This window comes from Stereum hirsutum (genome assembly GCF_000264905.1).
Source record: "Stereum hirsutum FP-91666 SS1 unplaced genomic scaffold STEHIscaffold_11, whole genome shotgun sequence".
NCBI classification, from domain to species: Eukaryota; Fungi; Basidiomycota; class Agaricomycetes; order Russulales; family Stereaceae; genus Stereum; species Stereum hirsutum.
In genome coordinates, this window is record NW_006763141.1 from 198,222 (window position 1) to 223,518 (window position 25,297).

Sequence of the window (25,297 nt, forward strand, 5' to 3'; positions counted from 1 at the left end):
CGCGTACGGAAGGGCACCGCCGGGCATTTGACAAATGTACTCTGACATAGGACCATCAACCTTTAGTCAGGTCCGCAGTGTTCGTATATTGCGTGGTGCAAAAGCAGATGTCAACACAATTCTGCAACAATAGCCTTGGACGACATAGAACTCAGTGCGATAAAGAGAAAGTTTGTGGTGGAACGCTGACGGTAAGAAGGGAAGTTCAAGCACGATAGAAAGTCACACTGTACTAGAGTTAGTAGCTGTATGTTGACGAATAAACGACCGACACTCACTGGAGCGAGAGTATCAGAAATTCCCTCCTTCGTAGTCGTACGTATACCCACCATCCTCGTACACATACATCCCTTCTTCATAGTATACCTCATCACCGTAGTCCTCGTCTTCCTCATCTTCCTCGCCTTCCTCGTCTTCCTCGTCTTGTTCGTCGTCCTCTTCCAGATCTCCGCAATCCCCATCCCAATTGACCGTGGCAACTTGGCTAAGCTCATGGACCCAGTCTTCGAGCACGGTACAGTAAGAAATGCCCAGCTGCTCAATCGGTTTTCCAAGAGCTTTACGTTTGGCGAGAAGGGCTTTCAAGGCAACATGGAAAGGCATCTCCAGCCCAGGAGTGTCTTCTTGGAAGTCAACCTTCTCCAGCTCGATAGACGTAAGGCCAGGAAGAAACAAGTCTTCTGCGGAAGACAAAGTGTTGTTCTTCGATTTCTTCTTCGACGATGACGGGGTTCCGCCAGACGTTGACATTTGCGCCGCTCGGGCGTCAGCCAAGGACTTTCCGCGAACAGGAACTACGAGAGCGCTGCAAAAGGAGATGGCCGAAGGACCGGTGACGGAGACGTGGTCGAGTTGTTTCGTATGCCGGAGGACTTGTATCCATTTTCTGACGTCCAAGGCAAGTGACGGCGACGCTAAGCGTAGTGTATGCAGCTCGGTCAGATCGAAGAGGGTCGCGATGGAGGCGAAGGTAGGTTCCTGAGAGTAGTTGTCGTCCAAAGACAGAGAGAACATGGCTGGTTTGGGATTGTAGTATTGGTCGTGAAGGCCATCGGAGGAGGAATCCCACGCGCGGACCTCAAAGGTTAGATTGGTGACGTATGGATTGATAATTAATTTGGCAATACGAGGAGCTGCAGTGTGGCGGGTATGGGCGCTGATAGTGGAAAGTAATTTCTTTTGTGCTGCTATGTTAGATGGATCTCGACGCGTGCACGTCAGGTGCAGTCGTGAGCTGGGCGGGAAGTTGAGACATCGAAGTACGGAATCGCAATCTTGCACCGTGCCCGTAGCAAGACACAACGATTGAAGGTTCGGGAACGTTACGGAATTTGCGTTGGCAGGAAGATCCGAAACGCTCGGTATCGAAGGAATGCAGTTTCTGAGGCTGAGGTTCGTGACATGGCTCGCAGTTTGAAGCATGGAGAAAAATTCGTCGAGAGAGGGGATAGCCGGGGTTTCAGATGATGTTCCGTGATACGAGCGAGGAAGTTGTATGGAGAGATCTACTACCGTTCGGAGAAGCGGGAAAACTGCTGATGGAAGTTTGAAACCTTCGAGAGAGAGACGGCGCAAACGGGGAGCCTGGAGAGCGAATAACGAGGGGGATAGCGGATGAGGGTCGATACCCCCGGATACGGTCATCGTGAGTTCGAGAGTCTCCAACATTGGGGCTGGGGTGGTGATGTCGACGATAGACGATAGAAATTTCAGATCATCTTCGACAGAGAGGTCTCGGATATGATATATGTGGTCGCAAACTATGGTGCGGAGTAAATCTCGACATTGTGAAGGTAAAGCCTCAGCTCGGAGGAGTAGCGGGGCTGCCTTTGAGCAAGAAACCATTTTGGCTGCCCACTGTGGCCCAGCGTGGAAAGTAATTCTTGTCCAAAGTCTCGGGTCTGCCAAGGCGACCTGGCGAAAGTGGTCGCAGACCCCCAGAACCCGCATCCAGCCAAGCTTGCTGGAGCTGCTAGTGATAACTCCATACGGCGACCTCTTGGGCTCGTCCATAAAGGTAAGCCACAGGAAGCAGCGGGAGAGGATTTCTGAAGGTAGTCGGCATATGGGGGAGAGGGAGTTGCGCCGCGCTCGAGCAATGCTCATGGCCAACATGATAGCTTCCAGCTCTTCATCTAGACTTCGTCGAGTGTCGAGGATGACCTCCGGCCTATTGGAATGGGGATCTGTCTCAAGGGATGAGAGGCGGGTATTGATCGCAGCTGTCCAGTAGCCTCGCGCAACGGATGACTGTTGATATACATGGGAATGAGTATTATATCGCTTGTTATTGGTCAAAAAAAGAGATGTGAGAGAACGTGTTAACACCAAGCCGCGACTATTGCGATTACTGAAGAAGGACGTGGACGCCGAGGTGAGGCACCCAAGTTGAACGTAATTGTCTCATTGCGTCAGCAACTCACTGATGTATGATCCAGAAAGTGTGTCGACTACGTGTCTCAGCTCAGCACGCTGCGATTGACTGTCTCCTCGAAATTCACATAATAATGTTATCAATTATGAACTGACCGAGTCGCTTTGGAAGGTAGCAGCTGCATTGACCTCAGATGGAGGGACCAATGTGGCCATTGTGTTCTGAAGTAGGGCGTTAGTGTCATATGTTCTCGATAGGATCGTGAATCGCGTACCACCTATTTCTGGCGTGAATGAAAGGAAGACAAAATGATAGAGCGGCGCGATGCGCACGTGGTCTGAGTAAACGCCTTCGGAGAACAAACAATTCAAAGTCCGACAAACTACGTCACTTTATCATCACATCCGGCCGCTCAGTGCCACCTGCAAATCTTCTGTGTTGCAGGTTTAGACCACAACGAGTCCATCTGGGGGTGAGCACGTATGTCTAGGTGGTCGCGATTGCTGCTGTGAAACTGCAGGAACATACGGATACATGGTGACCTATACAAAGATCTCAGCTTGGACTGATTCATTCATCATGGTTTAATAGCGACGATATTGGTGCTCACGCTCGCAGATTTATTGACGGTTTTGTGCTTTAGATAACCGCAGGATATGGTGTTTCGAGTAGGCTTGAAATTCTATACCATTAATCTCTCTAGCTTGGCTACTTAGTCGCTATCATCTTCCCTTGCCAACAGTTCACCGGCGTCTCGTGTTTATCCATCAGTGTCTGCTTCCCCACTGGGGCTTACCAGGATCTGGTATTGGCCTATTGCGACAAGCGTACTCGGTACTACCTACTCATGATTGTCACCGGAACCTCTGAACTACAGATACCGTGACGAGTGGTAGCACTTAAATAACGCCACCCAGACATATGTCTACGACGATCAGTTTCTGACGGATAGGAACGGTGAGGAAGACTTTGACGTCATCACCATTATCTGCGGTTGATGTATGGTGTACGGTGTACTTTTCGAGTGCCCAACCGTGAATCTCCGGCGACTTCAAACTTGCGGGCAAGCCGTCTGTGTTTCACCTTCTTACGGGGCTGTCTTTTATTCTCTGGCCTAGGTTATGGTGGAATACTCTACCATTCCTCTTGATGGGTATCTCAGAGACATCTCAGGCCCCTACCGGTACTTATTGTCGTGCTGGAACTGGATGTGAGGTTGTCGAGGCCGTGTGGCGCATTTACCGTTGGTGGCGAACAGTCAGTGACGTCATCTCTTTACGGAGCCGAGGCCGAAGACTTGCGAATTCAACAAGGACAAACAACCGCTTCACTTCGGGACCCGGGTCGACTAATTCTCTTCAGCTCAAGAAAAGAAAAAAACTCTCAAGACCAAACAGGCACAACCGTCCGTGTCGTCTATACTTTTCGCCTCGCCACATGTCGCCACGTCGAGACTGTGCATCCGTAAACTTTCTTCAACTGGGAGTTCTGCAATTTGTCCAACATGTTTTTTTTTGCTGCCTGCGGTGCACAGTCGACTTCGAGCTGTGACTGCGCTGGCATAAGCTTGGATCCCCAGCCGCCCCTGTTATAACTTGGACTCGCTGCGACATCGGTAATTGTCGGTGGCGCTCAGAATTCGTTGGTACCGGTCCTCCCGTCAAGGATATTTCTGGTAAACGACCATGCATTCGACGAGCGTGATGGTGACCACCCTGTCTAGACTAGATCGAAGCTCTAAAAGGAGCGCACGACGGTCAATACCACCCGCATGCGGCGTCCACTGCCCATTTCAGTTGTCAGTCGACCTGCGAGTGTGTTGCGAGAGCTGCGGTTATGCAGGAAATATGGTGGGTAATTGGTGCGAAGAATTGAACAGATCGGCCAAAATTAATGCTGGTGGGTCGAGCTCCAATCTCGAACACAGGAAAGATTGAAGGTTGCCGCCGGGAAGATTATGCGGGTCTGGTGCTATTTTTATATACGTCCGTGGCTGTCAAGAGAATATCAAAACCTCCTGAAAAGTTTGACAGTTTTATCGTCACAGGGAGGAAACGGAAGCAATCGTGCAAATATGAGCTCCTACCTTCTGCTCCTGTAAAGCAAAGAGAACTCAGACGATATCATGCACCTGCCAGCTGTACACCGAAGACGAAGACGAAGAGCGTAGTGAACGCGGTCAGAAGAAGCCGAGAACAGGCTGAGACCACCAGGAACATATATCTTGTAGACGCTTAGGTAAGGAGACCCCCGGTCTGTCTTATCATCAAATGGGCCAAATATTCCGCGCCCGCACGGCTACGCAGCAGGGCCTGAGTCCAGCTGCACAGCGTCGGCCTTTTCTCCTCGCAGCTACCCACGCCCACGAAACGCCATCACCCATCACCTTTGCCCTCATCTCTCATCTCTTTCTTCATCTCCTCATTCTCCCTTTCAACTTTTTGGTCTAACGACCGTGGTTCACCACCATGTTCTCCCTGGCGCTCCTCGCCGCCGCTGCTTCTTCTATCCTCCCCACAGCCTCAGCCACTCTTGCTCCCATTGTTCGCAAAGGTCCATACCTCTTCGACTCGTCCTCCGGTGACCGCTTCTTCATCAAGGGAGCCGCTTACCCGGCCAACTACGGCTCCTCGCAGACACAACCCGATGGTTCCATCTCCAAACTCGACCCGCTCGCCAACACCGATGGCTGCAAGCGTGATGTCAGTTACTTCCAGGAGCTCGGTATCAACCTCATCCGTGTGTACCAGGCGAACTCGAGTTTGGACCACTCGGAGTGTATGAGTGCGCTGGACTCTGCTGGGATCTACGTATTGCTCGATCTGGCGACACCGAGCGACAACGGCGCTATCAGCTCGAGTTCACCGAGTTGGAACACGGGCTTGATGACTTCATTCTTGAGCACGGTCGATGCGTTCGGAGCGTACACTAACGGTACGTTGTTCGCTTCGTCTTCTATCATTGATAGAATGTCTTTGGCAGTTCATGTCGGAAATGGCGGATCCTCCTCGTACGTTCTCTGCTTTGAGCGTAGGGCTCCGAGTGCGGCTGGTCATATGCTTCATTTGGCGAGAGGCATCGGTGCGTTCTCGATGTAATGTCCGCCTCTGGCATTGTCATTTCCCGTTTCGACTGCGAGGAGTCCCGTCACCGTTTCTATTTTTGGACCACGCTTCGAACACTGTTCTGCCGCGAGTACATTGGTCTCTCCGGATCTACCGATGTTTTTCTGCCTTTTAGTTTTCGCCTGAAATGTTCGCTGGCGGACGACGGGTGCAACATGCACAGCCAGATCATTTTGCGGCAGCACGGTCAGAGTTGTCCTGCCGTCGGAGACCGACTTCTTCGTGAGCGCGCTGGAGCCGCCTATCGTCACACTAGTCTCGGTTGGGAGTCGCTTGGACTGAAGAGGCAGTTTTCTGCCATACCGTCTCATGTGGTGGCGGGCTTCGTAGCCCATCCGCGGCCGAAACTTAACAAAAATAGTATTTGCGCCTCGGGATTGCTGCGGGAACAGTGCTGTCACTGGCCCTCCTTGTTTCCTACCCACACGCATCAGTCCATTTATTCGAGCCATGCGGTAAGGACGCCAACTGTTTCAGTGATGCTGACCTGTATATTTCTCAACTTCGTATAGTCCTTGGTTTCAACGTCGGAAACGAAGTTATCACTGCTACGACCGATATTCAAGCCGCACCCTATGTCAAGGCCGCTCTCCGTGACGTCAAGTCATACATTTCCACTCACGGTTTCACCCAACTCGTCGGTTACACCGCTACAGACACGCCCAACTCTCGCATCGCATTCCCGTACTACCTTGCCTGCGACGATTCTCTCGGTGGCAGCGGCTACTTCGACTACTGGGGGCTGAACATCTACGAGTGGTGCGGAGAGTCCGACTTCGTGACCTCCGGCTACCAGGCGAGGACTGCGGAGCTGGCTGCGTTGGGCATTGTGAGTACATGTTCATAGCTGGACTCAGCCTGGTCACTAAAACATCGTTTTGTTGCGTAGCCTGCGTTCTTCTCCGAGTACGGTTGCAACTCTGTCGAGCCCCGTACTTTCGAAGATGTTCCGGTCCTTTACAGCTCCAACATGACCGACGTCTGGTCTGGTGGTATTGTCTTCGTACGTTAATTCACTTCGTCTATCTCAGTAATATCGTATTCATCATCTTGAACAGGAATTCATTAACGAATCAAACGACTTCGGTCTTGGTAACGTCTCTTCGGACGGCAGCTCATACACCCCCAGCACCGACTTCACAAACTACCAGTCCGCGCTCTCTTCCGCCGCATCTGCGATCCCCACCTACTCCCCGCTTGCATCGTACACCCCCACCGTCACTGCCCCTACGTCTTGCCCGACCACGAATGACACCTGGACTGCCTCCAACACGCTGCCCCCTACGCCCAACGGCGATCTCTGCGACTGTGTCGTTTCCCAGCTGAGCTGTGTGTACAACCCCTCCGTGATCTCGTCCGTTGCCGAGGTCGGGACCGCCATTGGTGTCGTCTGCGGTATCTCCTCCAACTGCACGTCTGTCTCCGGTAACGGCACCACTGGTGTTTACGGCGACTTCTCGATGTGCGACCCTACGCAGGTGTTGGATATTGCCCTCGACGCGTACTACGAGTCCCAATCACGCTCAGCGGATGCTTGCGACTTCTCGTCGTCCGCGAGCTTGAAGACTGCGTCGACTCAATCCGACTCCGCTGCTGTCGCCAGCGCGACGAGCAGCTGTGTCGCTGCGAACGCGTTCGCCAGTGGAACGGGTGTGCCAGAGCCGACGTCGATTCCCGCGGGTGCGACGACTACGGGTACGGCGAGCGTCAGTGCGACTAGTGGCGGCTCGAGTTCGACGAGCTCTTCGTCTTCCGCCACCAACGTGGCCGGTACCGGGTGGCACGGAATGGCGATCGCTGCCGCTGTGGGCTCGGTCGGGATGATGTTGGGTGCCATCGCGCTCTAGACTTGAGGAGTGATTGATTCTGTACGCCCCGCGATGTCCCTGTCTGGTTAGGACCTCGGATTGTTCGTTCGCATGAGGAAAAGGAGGTAGATGGATGAAGGCTTGGATATCATAAACATGGACTACGCTCGTCGTTGGACTTTTACTTACCCTTACTCGCTACTGATCTGACTCTTGTGCTATGCTACCGGTACCAGTACACCCTATCCGCACTCATCACCACCTCATCATTCGCACAGGCGACTACCCGCCACAAACATCCCTCATCTAGCATGGTGACCACCAACTTCCTTAGAATTCACTCTTTAACAACCCAACCATCCTCTCACTGCATCGTCCTTCTCTTTCGCATATACGATACATTTCATTGCTTTCCCCTCGTTTCCTCGTCGGCCATCACGCTCGGCGGTCCGCTCGTTGTTGTCGCCCTTCTGCCCAGCTTTCGATGGCGCCCTTTTGCTTGATCTATCTACTTATCTATTGCTCGCTCGCTTGTTTATATTCGGAACCGTTGGTCTTCCTTTTTCCTCGGCTCGACTTCATCTATGTGAACGATAGCTTGTTGTTAGTTTTTGTTTGTGCGTTTCGATGATGAACGATGCTCGTTTGCGTCCATTATTGCCGTCCCCTGTGCGAGTCTGTTCCCTCCGAGACCACATTAGTGCGAGCTCTCTGTCGGTTAGGGTCTGGAGGAGTCGTATAGAAAAGTACTGGGTGGACACGAAAGTGAAAATTTTGTATCAGGCCCAAGCGATTCAATTTGGCGCACACATGATCATTGTGGCGCTGAACCCGAAACAACGGGCGCCACCTGCTCAAGTGGCGTAAGTATGAATGAAGTCCCCGGCTGTGGCCCATCGGGTATAATGTTGTCTCCCCTCAACTCACAAATGCAAGAGCGATAAGCTCATGATCCTATTAAGTATTATGGTGAATGCTTCTAGTATTCGTGGCGGAAGTAGCTGGCGTAGACCTTGAAATGGCGTTTATCGCTGAAGTCGAATTCTTTCTGTTGGTGAACAAACACAGGCAGCAGCAGTTGTGTCAAGATCGCCCGAAAGAAGTGACTTCGACTGTGGCAGCTGTATGAGGCATTACCCCCTGCGGCCAAGCTCCATCCGCCTATCTCAAGTGGGAAAAGAGGCTAGGGTATAATACGAAGCATAGTCCCTGGAATGAAGCCGAGAGTTAGGTCAGAAGCTGGAGATGGCTCTATAGCGGAGGCTACTATACTCGTAAGAGGTACACCACTGGCCATATTCCGTGGCCAGTACGTATTCTACCACTCTGAATGTCTGGCACAGTACGGCGCCCTCTGAATGGAGGTAAGTAAACAAACAAAAAAAACCGAAGAAATTGTACCTTATTCGTGGGACTATCGAGCGTTATTGTAGAAAACAAAACACGTCCGATGAAATGAGATGCAAAAATAAAGCACGTAAGAAGACCCCTATAGGCTCCTCGTGACCCAAGACAGGCTCCCTGCCCAATACATGACGCAAAGGGGAGCGCAAGGTATCCGAGGGGTATGCGGATTTCATTTCTAAGATATACTCCTGCTGACCCTGATGTGCATACCTGCCTGTACGTGTATAGCATGGGATTGATGCCAAAGCTTGAGCTTGCGAGGGGCATCCATCTTTCAGCTTCCCCTTCGAAGAAATTCGTTCTATTCCAAAAAGACACCGAATAAAATTGGTATCGGGGAGTATCAGGATCATGAGGAGTGGGGCCATAATAGTAAATTGGATGACATCGTATTGCCTCACAATGCGGCCAAGGCGTGTGATGGATCGTACCGCTTCCCGTGTGGGAGCTTCCGTCGAGTGCTGATTGGATTATAACAAGGAGTCCAAGAAGGTGCTTTTGGTAACGTATTTTGACCAACCAATGGTGCCGCGTGCGCGAACTAGCGGTATGAGCTTCGGCGAATGGGAGGGCTGGGATGATTGGTCCATCCTCATTGGATCGTCAGTCTCATTGGATGTTGAAGGTTGCACCGCTCATCTAGCGCCAAGTCCTTCGTAGCTGTGGCGCTATCTTTAAACGAAAGCAGACTCACGATAGCCGTTCTTTTGTTGATCACACCCCTCTTCCTCGAAATATAAAGTTCATACCGCGGTGTCCTCATCTAGCTAGTATACCTACACCGAGGTCTCTTCATGTCTCCCACTACTTGACCATTCAGAGAACGCCGATGGACATCAGCCGAGAGTGGGGTCTAAGTCTTGTGTTTGATTCTGGAAATGAGATGCCCAAGCCGGACGAAATAGAGCAAAGTTACTCGACGAACCTGACTTCTCATTGTAACTGCAAGTTCTCCGGCGTCAAAAACTTGGGCATTCGTAAAGGCTCGGGTAGTGGGAATCCCCAGTGCCCGACTTCCGCAGTCGTGCGATATCCTCAGTATGATTATCGATCGAAAGCCACACGCGATATTCGTCTTGTCTTCATCTTGCAAGGTCCATCTCTTGAGGCAATATTCGAAAGCTTGAGACGAGTCAGAGATTGCGTGATCTACATTGACCCGCATGAACATGGAGCGGCGGAACCTGCCTGAACGCCACAATCAGCGATATCAATAACATACGCTCATGACTGCCACCACCGGCCTTACAAGGGTAATCAGCGAAAGGTACCACAATGAGCGTCGAATTCGAAGTGAAAGTACGTACCAGATTTCGGAGAGATAGCGACCGAACGCCCAACCAAGTCTCACCGAAGCCATGCCGAAGGTGGTGTGAATGGACTCCATGGCCACCATACAAACTCTCGTCGAAGGAACTGATTCGTGGAGGGCACCTTACTCAACGGGCAGATAAGTTCAACCACCGGGTGCGCACGATATTGAATGGTCGTGTATGATGCGTGATGTTCTGCGCTTCCACGCATGGCAACGAGCCAAGGACCCAGCAGGCGATCGATGGGGGAAGGGCTTCGACTTACGACAGTGTACCTATGTGGCACAGTTTGGGAAGTTGATTCAGCGAGCTCGAAGATGTTCTTGACATAAATGGCGAACTGACTTCTTTCTGTGGTTTTGCTCGAACACGTTGTGCATCTCTATATCTGATCTAAGATTGGGTACGGGTCGTAGAGGCCAACGGCCAACGCTTGTCTCCCTGAGAGGCCTGAAAGCAGCAAACACAGTTGAGAACGTAGAAATCGTGAGAGTCGGATATGACGTACCGTAGTACCTATCACTGTACCATTCTCAGTTGATGCACATGAAGCGAACGCATATACGTACAACTCGCTCCGAGCCCTCGCGCCACAGTCCTAATCGGGCTGATCTTTTCGGATAGGATTCACAGGGCCCGGAAGGACCCACGTCTGCCTCAGGCCCGACCAGTGTCCTGACCAAGATGCGGATGATACTGGGTCACTGTCTGGGAGAAGGTCAACGCAGTACATCGACTCAGATACTTACTGTATTAATGGAGCACGGCTCGAGAGCGGTGATTATGGCATCCCGTCTCCACAGCCAAAGCGTCAACCCGACCCCTGTACACCACGCCTAACTGAAAGACACGGGACATCAAATAACATACAACTCAAGCCCTGTATTGAGGCATGTGAAGCCAGCGTTTGGATCAAGAATTATAACACCTATTCGGCCGGCATCCCAAGACGGGGTAACCTGCAACGTACAAACTGACTGCGTGGAGTGTCCAAGGTCGTCTTTCAGTCCCGAAGGAGCCCTTCACGGAGGGTGAATGCTGAAGTCTGTGACAATTTCCGGGAACAACATGATGGAAGTCGTTCATAGCGCAATGTGCGTCCGGTAACACTACCATCGTACCTGTCAAAGAGCGAGACTCACTGTGTAAGTGGAGCCTGAGGGTGAGAACGAACCAAAACCAGTGAGCGCAGCGACACCATGGCAAGTGAATCCACTACTTACCACCGAATTCACTAACGCCGAGAACCTCGCGGAGGGGCAGGGACGGTTTTATGTTAAAACACGACACGATGAGCTGGATTTACGTGCTCAGTGGTAGGTCGGAAACTAACAAAACCATCGCTTGACGGACATAGAGCGTTGGGGTAGAGCCAAAAGGAGCACACGAAGGCCCTGCTTACAACAAGCGGACGGTACCGTACTGTACGAAGCCACATAATGCTGCTTCGCTCCTAGAGTCACTTCTGCTCGCCCTCGACGGTGAAGTCAAAACGGGGAAGACGAAGCGGTGACTCAGAAGCCCCGCAAGGTTACGGTAGGGGTATACAGCATGTGTATAATTGAATCGCTCGAAGCATTTTGTTTCGTAGCGAGGTTCTAAAGGGCGCTGTTTTCTTTCGGCAGTATGAGAAGCAGACTTTGGCGGTGACGCTAGGCCTGGCGTGGGCGTCACGGTTATGTGGAATAATCCGTATGACCTGTGTAGCCATATCGTCGCGCAGCACATCGCTGAACCCGGTCATCTTCGCGTGCAGTACCATGCCGCAAGAAGGAGAACTGGGGGGGCGTAGCAGAAGAACCAGTAGTCAATGCCAGCAAAACAGCTTACCGAAGGTCGTGCAGTGACTGCGCCAAATTCGCCGGTCAGGTTGTGAGCGCTAACCGGCGTTCTTCACAGAAAGGGTGATATTCTGAAGAGGAAGTTTCTGAAAGCGCAAAAGAGACAGTATCAGCAGTCAAAGCGAGCATAGAGGTTTGACCGGGGTCATGAGATCAGCAAGGGACGATCCTTGTCGCCTCCAAGGGGGATACGAGGTCTAGGAATGAAGCCTCCCGATATGCCAAGCGAGACGGCGTCTTGAAAGATTGGCTTGAAAGAGTGGTTGGAGACCCGGCAGTACGGAGATTGAGCGAAGCAGCACGGTATGATGGAAGAGACGCGTAACACTGCGTAGCAGTATACGTGTGAGTTTGTGCCTGTACTTGCCGCCTTGACGAATAAGGTCGTCCTGACGCCACGTATTTGTGAGACGGTCGACTTGGGAAACGTAGCCAAGCTCAATTGGATACCGTGCTGACCAAATACATACTGTGATTGAATTCAAAGATCACGATGTCATGGCACATGCAGCAGAATGGGAAGCGAAGCGCAATACGTACCTCGGATCTTCAACTGGGTGTGCACGGTAACTTCGAAGATTGTAATGGCAAGCATTCGAATCAGGATGTTGAGTGTATCCATACGTATCTCTAAATCTACTATGACGCCTATAGGCACTTCGAAGATCACGATAGAAAGTCAGTAGGAACACTACGTCGTATACAATGCAGTGGAAGTACGTACCCCTTTCATAGCAGACGTACGCACCCCGAGGGTTCCATGAAAGGGGCTGTCACGGGCTACATCACCTTCATTGACACCCTCATGAAGCGCAGCTTCCAACCATTCAATCGAGAAGGACGTCTGAGTCGGAGAGCGAGGTGCGACCTTTGATGAATGCCTAGCACAGACATATCAGACCATCGTCCATCCTCGCACGAACATCGCGTGAACGCATCATGAATTTGGATAGTACTCGATTCTGAAACAGCGCTTCGAGTAAAGGTCAAAGGATGAGTTGAGTTGTGCTCACGAGCGTCTAGTAGCTGATTCATTTCACTATTTGCGCCTTGTTTTGCGGTCGAATGTGGAATCTGATTCGCAGCCCTCGCAGGTATGACGGGGGTGTGATACATGAATGTGGCATTGTGTGGGTGTGGAATCCATATCCGCTATATGCCTGGCCGGATGATTGGGGTTAGTGGATCCGTGAAGAAGGAGGAAGGGTGAACATGAAAGCGTGGTAGACCGAAGTGGGGCGAGCCGCGGAATCTTCAAAAGACCGTGACGTGCGACAATACATGGACAGGTCAAGGTGAGTGTGTCTTGTCGCTGAGAGAAGGGAAGAAACTCGCCGTTCCTCGCGCTGCAGCCACCAGTGGGAGGTCGTACAAGATGCAGCATCCGCTGACTCTCACATCGATGAACCCTGCAGTGTGGCCCACCGCTAAGCTTCCTTAACATCACCGTCCGTCTAACCAGTGATGTAACCCATGACGTTGAGCTCAATCGCCCCATTCTCTTATGCATGTGTCCGCAGCTTGACTTCAAGACACCGCACAATCAACCTAGATGCAAAGGAAAGGAGGATCGTCACATCGCATGCACACGAGGCACATACGGCGGCGACCGACCAGGACCGACCTCAGCGAAAGTGCACCACTCTTCGAAATGAAGATCTATGATACTGACTGACAAATTCGGATCAACGGATGGAACTAGGATTTTACGGCAAGCGGTGGTACTTAACTAGCTTGTAAGCTGTGCTTCCAGCAGGTGGACGAGGAGACTTCCAACTTCCATGCCAGATGCGACCTGTTGCGACCTATATCAAGGCGGAGTTCGAGGCACATGAAAACATACATATGACACCTGACATCGACGGTAACCCAGCCCTGAGACTGATTGGAGATGTTCGATTTGCATTTGTATTTCGGCCTAAGGAAGATCAGCCTACAAATGTTGCCTTCTGTAGAAGATGCAGGGAGATAATGAAGAATGAAGATGAGCGGTGGAAAACAAGCTCACGGCTGACTGGGATGTTATATTTCTAAATTGTCGGCACCGAGGCATGACGGAGGAGGGAAAGTGTTGCCAAAGGGTAATTTATCATATACCGCAAGTTTGAGCTTGAAGTATGCTGTCAAACTTGAAAGTTATGGGCTGAAGGTTCAACGAGGTTGGCTTTGAGGAGGAGGATCGTCGAGGCGTGGCTGTCTTACATAAGTGACGCGCTTGGAAAGGTGGCGGTGGCGCCGAGCAATAACCGCAAATCCAGAAAACACGGACTCGTCGCAGAGAGCTTTTGACGAGCCTTCCACTTTAGAATGTCAATCCATACCTCGCCACTTCGGTTTGAACCCGTGCCAGTCGATGATAATGTATGCTCAGGCAAACTGTCCTAACTTGTATATCCCCAAGCGTCTCTAGGCTGAGTGAAGTGGCGGAAATGAAGGAAGATTCCACCTGATATGACTGGAACACTTGACCTGACGACATTGACTCGCTTGAGATGTGATGCGGAAACTCTTCTCGTCTTCGAACAATTTAGTCGACTTAGATCGTGAGAGGCGACCTGAAAGGATTGTGCGATACCTCATGGATGAGTTTGCGCCACACGGTGATTCGTTCAACGATCGCTCGACGGACTCCGAGTGGAGATTCAGAAGGTCCGAGTTGTGAGGTACTTGTTGATAGTTCGAAGGAAGCAAGGATCGGCGTCGTCGAGGACGGATATGGCTTCCAGGAGATGGTACGCGGATGACTAGGACTTCAGTTGTCGGGCTTGATGAGACAGGCTGTTTCCAACATGACGCAGTCTGACTACTAGAGCATTCCAGTCAGAGGGTAACAGCGTGGCAGACCAAAATATCAATGATGGACTCACGATAATGCGTTGATAGTGGCTTTAAACATACCACACCCCGGAGTCCGGAGACTGACTGAAATGTAAGACTGTGAATTTGTAGCCGGCCTACCGTGCTACTCGACAGATCGCCCTTCTAAACCGCCCTTCTTCTCCCGTCTTTGTCGGTCTTCCAATGATTAGATAGACTGCACCCGTGTCCGTGAGAATAACACGAGAAAAGAGATCACGACCGTAAGGCGTCATCTAGGATGCGGCAAAAGACCATGGCAGGCGTGTTGATAGCCAGCATCAGAAGGAGAGTGAATGGCCATACTGAGGTCATCGTCATGCGACCCCATGATATCGTGAATTACGCACCGAAGACTTCGAGGGAATGGAATGGTCGACTCGAATTTTGGTCGTGTGCAGTTGAAAAGCCTGTCGGGAAAACACGTCTTCTGACTAGACCGGATTCATATACGCTTGTCGACTTCAGAAGAACATCTATGCGGCCAGAAAAAACATCACTGTGCTGCATAACTCACAATGTACACACAATCACCGTCACCTCCCTCGCTTGCCCTTCCGCCTCCCTCCGGGGCACCTCCCTTCTCGGCGCTTTCAAAGTCGCCTTCAGCAATCAACTACATAAGTAATTGAGGATGTACGTACGTTACATGGGAGCCTGCCTCGACCGAGGGCTATACTCGTGAATGGAAGCCGAAGAATCATTTCGAGTTAGATGGTGGCTGGAGGTCGATGGGAGGACGGCAGGCTGGGTCGGCCTTAAGTTACTAAGCGCACTAGGACCTCCTAAGTACAATTATGAGTCCTGAATTTGGAATCATCCAGTTGACGTACTCATGCGTTTGAGAACATATGAGGATCTAAATGTAGTCGTGAGTATGAGAGCTGTGGCAGGTACTCAGGAGGCGAACAGTGAGAGAGTGGGCACATACCTGCTGTACACGGAACGCCAGCGGTCGGGATAAGTCAACGCGGCCGCTATCAATTCGTTCTCTATTGTATTTTTTTGATCATGACCATCTAGCAGTTATGCACTCGAAAGCACGACTCCTTCGTCCCGGTCGCGAAATTGTGGCGGTGGCGCGACCAAATGTATCTGGGTCCAAGTACTCTGCTGGGCGCCAAAAACACATAGAGAAAAGCGCAGGAAACCGCCGAAGAGAGTCGTGGGATAGCCTTTTCAACATACAAACCACATAAGGATATGTGTTCGGACGACGGCAGGGAGAGCTGTCAAACAAACGAAGGAGCTTGTCCCGATCCTCTCTATAAGGACCGAAGTCGTCCTCGACCATGCAGTACTTCGTACGTACCGGAAAATGCGACTGGTCCGACTCCACCATAAACGTACGGTGTTATGGGCGTCTACTTATGCGGCTTCAGTGATTGTCATCGACATCGATCGAGCGGGATGACGGAGTGGTAAGTAAAAGCCCGTCGCGGTGAATGGGACGCGTGCATACGGCCTGTAGGCTGTGGACGCGGAGCGCCCGCCGCCCGCCCATACGCGCGAACAATGAATATCAACACATCCTGAAGCGGAGGCGGAGGCGGGGTCTTACAGTCCACTGGTGTCATGAGTAGCTATAACAGAATAAGAGAAGGCACATGAGTGACCACAGGTGCCGCCTCTTGGCCTTTCTCAGTCGCTTCACACTTGGCCACGCCACCTGAGCTCGAAAGAACCACAAGGGTGAGGCGAGCTGAGCCTCGAGAGCTCGAGAATTTCGAAGCGATCAGTTGTGAGTTACATAGAATGCCAGTGGTGTGAGTTCGAATTCGGGGGTCGATGTCGAGGCTTCGAGTGCTATGCTCGACTGGAATAGAAGGCATCTGGATTAGACAATGACCACGATCAAAATAAAAACAAGAACACACGGGTCCGAAAGAACAATCACGGCTTTTGGGCTTAAAAATCCTCGGCGCCCGGTAAGGCAACTGAGCAGTGAAAGTCCTCGTATAAGTCGCTGAATCCCCAAGCGAAGGGTACCACTCGATCTATCATCTTAGACTCGGGCATTCGGAAAAGCAGGAACGAGACCAATGGAGATGGACCCAGCCATTTGTGCAGAAATACCATCCTCGTCCTTAGACTGTCCAGAACTGAATTGATCTCGTCAGGACGACCCTGAACCCTTTCCTTCTGCACCTAGGTCTCTGCCACGGCATACCTATGCGCCACAATTGTGCATCACCCTGAACTGAGCCACGGGAGCGTCTAGACGGTCTATTCAGCTCGTAAGTTCGCTCGCTTATCATAGAGGCCATTCAGAGAGGGTGACGAGAATAGTGTGGTACTCAGCACTGGCAGGCACTGTGCCGGCTCTCCAACTGACCTCTCTCGGACGGAAGCGATAATCCCAAGTATCCTAGTCGCGGGTGTTGCCGAAGGTGTGCTGTAAGGAAGGTGGGTCCACATGTATTCATGTACTAGTACTTGTGATGCGACTTGCCAGCATGCAATTGTGTAACACTCTGGGATCACGGAGATAAGTTCCACAGGTCGGCAAGTGAGCAAAGTCGCACTGGAGTCATGGTAGGAACGTCAGGGATGAGGACGATACATAATACGTACGAAACTGCGAGGCAACCAGGGAGACAAGGAGCAAGTGACTGGTGGTCCGGTGGGACGCTGACGGGCCGCGTCTTCTCGGTCTCTTTTAGTGTATGTTGTTGGCTACCGGTGACTTTGTTAAGAGCCGTAAGAAACCACGCAGCAAGATGAGAACGACACTCACGTACAAAGCAGGGATAGACGGTCAATCGGAGACAGGAGTGGTGGCCTGCTGACTTCGAATGTCGGTGACGAGCCGTCGCGATTGTCTTGACCTTCTTGTTTTGTTCTGTTTTGTAGTAGCTTTTCGGGATGAATAGGAACGCAGTCTGGTTAGGTATAGCTCAGAGGGGATATCTTCCGGTAAGCTACGGAGGATAGAGAGAGATAGGACAGTTCAACGTAAATTGGCCGAGGGCGAACAAGTACTGAAGGTTGCAGGTCACCGGCAAGTAACCGACACTGCATGGTGCTCACTATCAGCTGCTGTCAGAGACACGAAGGACTCATAGTGAGATCGAATGATCCTTCAATCCTCCGAGCATCCGATCGCAATAGGCTGCGTTGTCGGTAGTGGACCGTCACAAGCGAAATCCCTCGGAGGGAAGGACTCTCGTCCGTGGGGCTCATACTTATTGATGGATGCTAAGGATTTTTCGAGGGAGAACGAGACGCAAATAAGGGATAGTCGATGATTTGGAGTGCGCATGACAGGACAGCAGAGCCGTGAGACGACCGAAGAAAGACAAGAGGTGTGCCCTTGGAGAAAGCCGACAGGTACTGAAGCTACTGAAGGTTCGAGGAATCGGGTTGTTCTCTCTGCAACTTGGCGCTGTCGCGGAGTCATGAAGTACAGTACGCGATCGAATGATCCTCTATCGCTCCGAGCATTCTCTCGTATCGGAGGAGAGCAACCCATTAAGGAAAGAAGATCGTTCGTTTACAGCTGATATTTCATGCCGAAAGACAAGAAGACGCTAGCGGAAAGATGACCAGAAGCGCTGTCAGTCTAAGGTGTCAGAGCAAAGAGGAACCTGAGGTCCCTAGCAAGTTCTTGAAACAACTTCGGAGCGCGGAAGATAAGTTTGCCTGAGCGGCTGCGAGCTTTCACCGATCCGAGCCGAGGATGAGAGTGGTGGTGAGGAATGAGATGGACGTATTGAGTAGAAGAAGATCGCGTTGAGCGAAGACCAGGAAGGGGCAAACCCTTGAGACGAGGTGTTGGTTGAAAGCTGGCTTGAGATGTGGCGTGGCACGAGGTGGCGAACATCCAACGTGCCGAACTCGCCGCCGTTCCGTCGTGGTGAGGCTGTGCGATCCTTCCTATACTGTATTTGCCCAAAAGGGGGAGTCATTGGAAGCTGCCCTTTATGGGCAGGCTCATGCCCCCATTAGGAAGTGACGTGTTGTCATCTTGAATCGCGACGACGACGAACGAAGGAGCGGCGTTCATTTCTCTCTGCATCAAGGCTTGCAACCTTCTGCCAAATGACATGATGATATGAGATCTCGGTTCGATTTGTCTGCGGGTGGATATTTTATGATGTGCGTTCCTTCCTTCATACCAGACAGGACGTGGCCGCGTCGGAGTCCAAGCGACAGATCATTTCCGAGTGTCGTGAAGCGAGTACAGATGAGCCATCTTGACATACGCATGTTTTTATCTGGAATGAATCGTCGGGTGCAGATGGATGGGACGACAAGGTGATGATCAGTGGCACCAGGGAAGGGGATAGGGACCGGAGGACGACGACAATTGGGACGCGAGAGGATTGAGACGAATTCCGAATGGAGGAAAGCAACGAGCGCTGTCGGTTGGGCGGTTGCGGGAGGAGGGCCGGAAGATGTTCGTAAGCTATTTTCGGGATGAAGTAGCCGACGTGAGCGGAAGAGGAGCTGTGAGCCCGCCAGTGCCCGGGGAGGAGGAGAGAAAGATGCAGGAGATCTGAAGAACGGGATCGCGCGGATCTGATGAGGAGCGATTGGTAATGGCGCACGAGGCTTGGGCCCTGGGCAACGTAACGGAAGCGCTTCTGAGCGCATCTCCCCATCCATGAGAATCACACTGCAGCGATCTCCTTGAATATTCCAATATCCGCCCGATCCCATCGTTCTACTTATCCCATTATTCGCAATCCATATAAAGCCTTCCCGTTCCGCCTCCCTCGACTCCCCATCGCTTCCCCCATCAGCCCCCACGCCCCTAGCCGCCACCCAGAATTTGTATACTGTCGCCATGCAGCAGCACCAGTTCAGCTTGCGCCCTGTAGCCGAGCTCTCTCGTTCGCCGTCTTCAGCGTCTATGACGCCTCCGATGCACCATGGCCATACTCATAGCCACAGTCCTGAGGCTCAACTGCCTCCGATTCATCATCATGCTCCTGGTCCCTCTGGTTCTGGTCAGATCAGGAGACCGATCTCTCCGAGCAATCTGCCTCGTACGTCCATACATTTGCTCACTCGTTTCTGCTACTGGCCACACACACCTACTGACGCCACACTTCACTTCACTTCACTTCACTTCACCCTCTACCTTCTACCTCCTACCCCACCCTACACCAAATAGATGTCGACCTCCTCCCTCAGGGTCAACCCCCTACGCCTCGCAACTACCCACCACCACCCACTGGCCACGAACTTATGCGCCTCTTCCCTCCACCTCCTCCCGACCAATTTTCTATGCTCAAACCCGGTCCTACCTCGATCTACTTCCACCAACAAGAACGCGCCTTCTTCGCCCAAGCGGGCAAGGAGATCATCAGAGTGCGTGTCGAAAGTGATTTCCAACCATCGGGCGCCCTGGGCAAGGGAGGGATGGAGGGTATGAAGAGGGGGGAACCGTGGACGGCGGCGGGTGCGATGGCGCAGGTTCCTCTTGCGCATGGTCAACAGCAGCCGGTGAAGCGGTCGGGGTCGAGTTCGGCGCCTTTACCGCCACCTCCAGGGCCTCAGACGCAGCGCCACGATATGCATCCACAATATCAGCATCCGTCGCCGCATGCTCAACACCCCCAGCACCCACAACTTCTCCAGCATCAGCAACATTCGCAACATCAGCCTATGCACGCGCACGCCGCGCCGATGCAGCCTCCACAGCACCAGCATCATCATTCTTACTCTGGCCATGGTCACCCCGATATGTCACCACATCAACAACAACACTTTCAGCAGCAGCAGCAGTTGCAACAAAGCTCGCCTCCGACGCCGCATTACGTGCATCCGCAACATCCTCAGCAGCAACAGCAAGTTCAGGCGCCACCTACGCCCGTATGTTTCTTTCTTTCCTAGCCACTAGCCCAACGTAGCTAACGATGTTCTGTCGGGCTAGGTCAACGTCGGAATCAGCGTCGAAGAGTGGAGGGCTCCCGTCCCTGGGATGGCTCCGCCGGGCGAGAGTCGACGGCGGTCGGGTAAGCATACGAAGAGGGTCGTGGTGCGATGAGCTCTTCACCTGCGCGTCCAGCCTTCGTATGCTTCCCTTTTGTCCGCTGGCTCGGTCTTAATTGCTCTTCTGATCGTTCTTCTTGATATGTTATACTTCTTTCCCGCTCTCTCTTGCATCTTGCATGGTCCCATTCATAGTCATCGCCTCGTGTCTGTTGCATGTCCTATAGATCTTATGCTACACGACTTTTATGTGCCTTAACGTCCCACGTTCAACACCGACTCTCGTCTTTTTCCCGTCTTCATCCCCTGGTCCCGTCGCATCCTTCCCCTGTTTCCATATCCGTACTATCGTATTGCTTTCTTGTTTTCTTTATTTGCTCGCCGTCGTGTCGCTTAGGGCTCCCAAAACAACGGTCAAAGTCGCAGTATTCTTCTCTTGTCTTGTGTATACCCACAGTCATCGTAATTCTGTGTCCTTTGTACATTATGCATCTGTTTTGCCGAACGCATCCCTGTCTCTTGTGCCGCGTCTCTGTTGTCCGATCCCTCCAAGGCTAGCTCCTTTGAGTTTCGACGCCTACTCGTCCCACAAAGAAGGTGGACCCCCGCGGTGCCAAAACATAACGCAACGTTAGAAATGGAGGTTTATTTACTTCCGTCGAGTCTTCGATCCATCAGGAATCATGATCAGTAATTTTGCTTCCGTTCCAGTCAAGCTACGTCCCGTTCCAGCGTCCCAGCTCTCGTTCCGGACCTGCCCGATCCTGGTCCCCGTCCATTGCCCAAGTATGTACTTACTTGCCCTTCGATCGTTGATCCATATGGTGATACTGGCAGGATATAGTTCCGAACCCGAACCGACGATCGTGCCTTGGAAATGTCAGTGCGGGGCAGGCTCCGAGGACGAGTCTTCCATGCGTTCTGTCTGTCTGTCTTGTCAATAATTATAAGGAAGCGCCTGCCACAAGTGTCGCAGGATCGCGACGAAGGACGGGATGATCCTTGTTCAGATCCTGTCACAGTCAATATCGGTGTCACGTCCAATCATCGTGGCTCGATTAGTCAGTCAGTGTACAGTACGGTACACAGTGAGTACTTACGGTAGTCACCTCACTCGCGTCAGCCATTCAGTTACAGTCAGTGAAGTCAAGCACGAATCGGTCTCTTCGGCCTCTTCGGTGTCTAACTGACTTGTTCGTTTCCTGATTTGGGCGGATGGAGAGCAGTCGAGCGTCGGGTTTTCTCTTTCTGGATAATGACCTCGATGGTGGCAGTCCTGTCGATAAAAGTCAGACAAGAACAAGCTTAGTCTTGGGCGGGGATCTGCCAGTGAATGAGAGGCTGTGAGAGGCGTGTCAGGATCGTAGAAAACGGAGGGCGGCGGTGTCTTACGCTGCGACTTCGGAGGGAAAGGAAATGTGGACCAGAATGGGTTTTGTTATTCGGGGTACTTAAGGACTATATAGAAGCGTACTTACATCGAGTTTATATGACGTTGAGCTTGAGCGTTCGAGCGGATGCATATATAAACGCATAGAAAGACTCGAACGGGGTCGATACGAATGAATTATAGCGATACGATAGAGTCGTAGCGCTACATACGAGCCAGGTACGGGCCGATGTGGCGAGGGGACGAAGATCAAGCGTTGAGCTTTGAATCAGAATTGCTTCAGAATGACTCGCCTGGAGGTCAGTGCAAGGTGGTGGATCCTATTCACCCGTCTTGATACTCCGCGCATCGCTCACAAGAGGAAGAGGATTGTCCTGGATCATCGTACGAACAGATTCTGGGCAAGCCATCGGGCCTGAGTTCCTCCACGCTCAGAGGTTCCTTGAGTCATATATCGGCTTCGTGCGTTCTAATGATGATGAGTCGTTGAACCTACTCCAAAAAAATAAGATTCAACAACGATGCTTGGAAGTACTTGATTACTCCGCGTTGATGACGATGTTGAAGTTGAGCCACCGTCTCAAACCAGAGAGCAAGCCTTCTAAATCAATGCAATCGATTTCTAGCGTTACAATATGAATCGTTGGCGAGAGTTGTGCGCGGCGGCCGAGCTCGAGATGACGATGTTGCAGGGGGGAGATCGAGCGAATCTGCCTCGATGGCAAGGAAGGTGGTGAATCCGATACACCTCCTGTGATGCGGAAGCAGCCCTAAGAAAACATAAGCAGCCACTTACTTACCGTATACAACCACAAATCTTCGGAGGAAGTGACTTGAATGGCAAGAGAGCCTCAAGATCTCCGCCTCGTCACGGTGCGGGCCCGAAAACATGAGCCTGCCAGCCCCTGTCCATCCATGGCCCAGCTCTCTGCGTTAGGAAAGATCTGCAAGTTCTCCGCGAAAGAAGATGAATCGCGGTTCATGTATCAAAAAATCACTAGAGGGAGGAACTGCCGAAGCGGAAGCAAAAGATGGACTCGGACGCACTGAGAAAAATACGTGCCGACTCCGACTAGAATTCAATGTCCGCTGGGGTGTGGCGTGGGGTGCCACAGGGGTTGAGTTTGGCTTGACTCGCTGGCACTCAAGGTTTCAATTGGCAGCTGACTCGGTCTTTGCACCGTCGCATTGATACTCTCAGTCTAACGGAAAGGAGATTGTGCTACTGAGACACCGAACGTGTGTACCGATTGAAGTTTGGTCTCCGAGGCTTTTAAAGCCAGGCGATGCCGAGTCACTGCTATCCGCGGCATCTCAATCTCCTGCAGCCTGCTCGATGCTCACCGAGACGAAGCCTTCGGTTTATCGCCGCTCCTGCTGTCAACTTTGCCGGCTTCGTGAAGATGTCGTCATACCAAATCTGGAGTCCCGATTCCCGAGGATGTATTGTCTGCTCTGTCTGAAAAGATAGAAGATGGAGATTGATCGTCCGAATCTGTCAATATCCCTGTCACATTCTGTCATCTCTCGAGCCGCTTCCAGTCATGTTGCATCACACGGGTTCCCACACGGCTTCTTGTTTGACTCGCACATATACGACTGCATACTGTAAGATGCTCGCCGAGATGTGCCGTGCGAACCTTGCAGGTAAAGGCTGAGTATGTGGCGTCACAGCCCTGAGGATCATCAGAGCCTGAGGCAAGTGGACAGGATGTGAGCTTCGAGCTCCCCGGCCATTGAGACTTGCCATTGAGCGGGGTGTTTAAAAGAAGAATATGAGAGGTGTGACGGCAGGCTTATATCCGTTGTTATCGTAATGCGGCCGAGCAGAGCAAGCGCTTGAGCTTATTCGCCAACCGCGGACAGAGAAATGAGTCGGAAGGAAATGTTGTGTGGGATTCGACGAGCGTAGGTAGAGGATATCTGACACTAAATCAACGTTTATGAGCTCGGCACCATGACTAGTTGTAGAAGAGACCCAACAGTGTTAAGGCAAACACAACTTGCACGGACAACATCTAGAGTTGGCAAGGGTGTAGTTTCATCAGGATAAAGTAGACCTTGTTCAAGTGGAAGTCCAACTACTCAGCGTAAGTATAACGAGATAGAGGTGAAGAGATAGAGAGATAGAGAAAGCAATTGTTGCAGCTCGGAGAACCTCAGCCTGAGGGTCGTTACCTGTTTGCTGAAAACGACAACAAAAGAGACCGAAAGGATGTGCTGCGCTTTGTCGAACATTCGTCTGACGAAACTCATGAACAGCCTCTGGCATCACCACGCCCCTCGTCTTTCCCCCAAAAGGACAAAGTGGAAGACACATAAGGATATACATATGTTCAAAACCGTCCTCAGCTTCGTAACGCGGCACGAGGGCGAGTTTCGTAGGCTGCAGATGATTGAATTAAGCAAGCGCGAGCCTGAGCCTGCGAGTCTGGCGGTGTGTGCCATGGCGTAAGCGTCGACGAATCTGGCACATTCAAAGCTCCAATTTCCCGGCTGTTCATATCCAAAAAGGGACAACAAGGACTACTTCGAGTTAGACCCATGGATGGTTCGGCGGGAAGTGGACGCCCTCTATTTTCAAAGTCACGAACATCTGTTAGCTAAGTGCTCCCTTATGGAAGTCGCACTGGCCCGTGAATGAGCTGTCCGTCATCGTGATACACTCCACTTCATACTCAGCTAGCGCTGATGATCCGGATAGGTTATAAGTAGACCGTCGATGGAATGGAAGCAGAAGCCTCGTCGTCTCGCCGTGTCCTGTTTATATGTGGCTCCAAAGGAACGCAAACTGGCTCGAATGGGCTCGGAGAAAGAGTTATTATAAAGAGCTCCGATGGTGCCTGCGTGGGCTTAGTGAAATGAAGAACTTCGTCGCCACACAAGGCGCGTGCGGAACGAGGATGCGGGTCTCGACAATGAAGTGATCTACCAATGCGGCAAGTAAGAGAATAGAAAAGACCCGATGCAGATGGCTATATTGAGACCAAGAATGAGTGCAAGGAATTCGAAAGGTGACGAGAAGACACGTACTCATGATACCTCGTATTGAACCGAGATGACCGTAGAAGGTATGCAGGTGACGTTGTTTCGTTATGGAGATGCCAGCATCGCGTCGCCTTTGGATGCTCCATTCCAAGCCCAAGAAGAGTAAATACTTGCGACCTGCACTAGAAGAGATGGTTGAACACCGATATATCCGCAATGTGTTTCCGACTAAGCCTGAACTTGACAAGCTGACCT

At 51.7% G+C, this 25,297-nt stretch overlaps 5 protein-coding genes across 5 annotated transcripts; 3 read left to right on the top strand and 2 right to left on the bottom strand.

Annotated features, from left to right (window-relative positions):
• Positions 1-41: 41 nt before the first annotated feature.
• STEHIDRAFT_123077 (uncharacterized protein) lies at positions 42-2,596 on the bottom strand. Its single transcript, XM_007306327.1, has 3 exons — positions 2,424-2,596; positions 279-2,250; positions 42-227 (listed from the first exon to the last, which is right to left on the bottom strand). The coding sequence occupies exon 2, from the start codon at positions 2,113-2,115 to the stop codon at positions 292-294; it is 1,824 nt and encodes a 607-aa protein (XP_007306389.1). The 5' UTR covers positions 2,116-2,250; positions 2,424-2,596; the 3' UTR covers positions 42-227; positions 279-291.
• Positions 2,597-4,761: 2,165 nt separating this feature from the next.
• Positions 4,762-7,082, top strand: STEHIDRAFT_82112 (uncharacterized protein; the record flags this gene model as incomplete). The annotated part of the gene is made up of 4 exons (XM_007306270.1): positions 4,762-5,308; positions 6,012-6,328; positions 6,389-6,502; positions 6,558-7,082. Coding segments are annotated over exons 1-4 (1,422 nt in total), but the record flags the coding sequence as incomplete, so codon positions are not given.
• A 5,096-nt stretch (positions 7,083-12,178) lies between these two features.
• STEHIDRAFT_169989 (uncharacterized protein) lies at positions 12,179-13,521 on the bottom strand. Its single transcript, XM_007306328.1, has 6 exons — positions 13,493-13,521; positions 13,204-13,416; positions 12,882-13,120; positions 12,593-12,749; positions 12,409-12,525; positions 12,179-12,322 (listed from the first exon to the last, which is right to left on the bottom strand). Exons 2-3 carry the CDS (start codon positions 13,376-13,378, stop codon positions 13,047-13,049), a joined length of 249 nt encoding a protein of 82 aa, XP_007306390.1. The 5' UTR covers positions 13,379-13,416; positions 13,493-13,521; the 3' UTR covers positions 12,179-12,322; positions 12,409-12,525; positions 12,593-12,749; positions 12,882-13,046.
• Positions 13,522-14,920: 1,399 nt separating this feature from the next.
• On the top strand, positions 14,921-16,207 carry STEHIDRAFT_123078 (uncharacterized protein). The gene is made up of 6 exons (XM_007306329.1): positions 14,921-14,960; positions 15,075-15,314; positions 15,369-15,509; positions 15,558-15,583; positions 15,656-15,716; positions 16,037-16,207. Exons 2-3 carry the CDS (start codon positions 15,243-15,245, stop codon positions 15,492-15,494), a joined length of 198 nt encoding a protein of 65 aa, XP_007306391.1. The 5' UTR covers positions 14,921-14,960; positions 15,075-15,242; the 3' UTR covers positions 15,495-15,509; positions 15,558-15,583; positions 15,656-15,716; positions 16,037-16,207.
• A 3,280-nt stretch (positions 16,208-19,487) lies between these two features.
• On the top strand, positions 19,488-21,192 carry STEHIDRAFT_169990 (uncharacterized protein). The gene is made up of 3 exons (XM_007306330.1): positions 19,488-19,715; positions 19,844-20,544; positions 20,606-21,192. The coding sequence occupies exons 1-3, from the start codon at positions 19,514-19,516 to the stop codon at positions 20,717-20,719; spliced, it is 1,017 nt and encodes a 338-aa protein (XP_007306392.1). The 5' UTR covers positions 19,488-19,513; the 3' UTR covers positions 20,720-21,192.
• Positions 21,193-25,297: the final 4,105 nt, after the last annotated feature.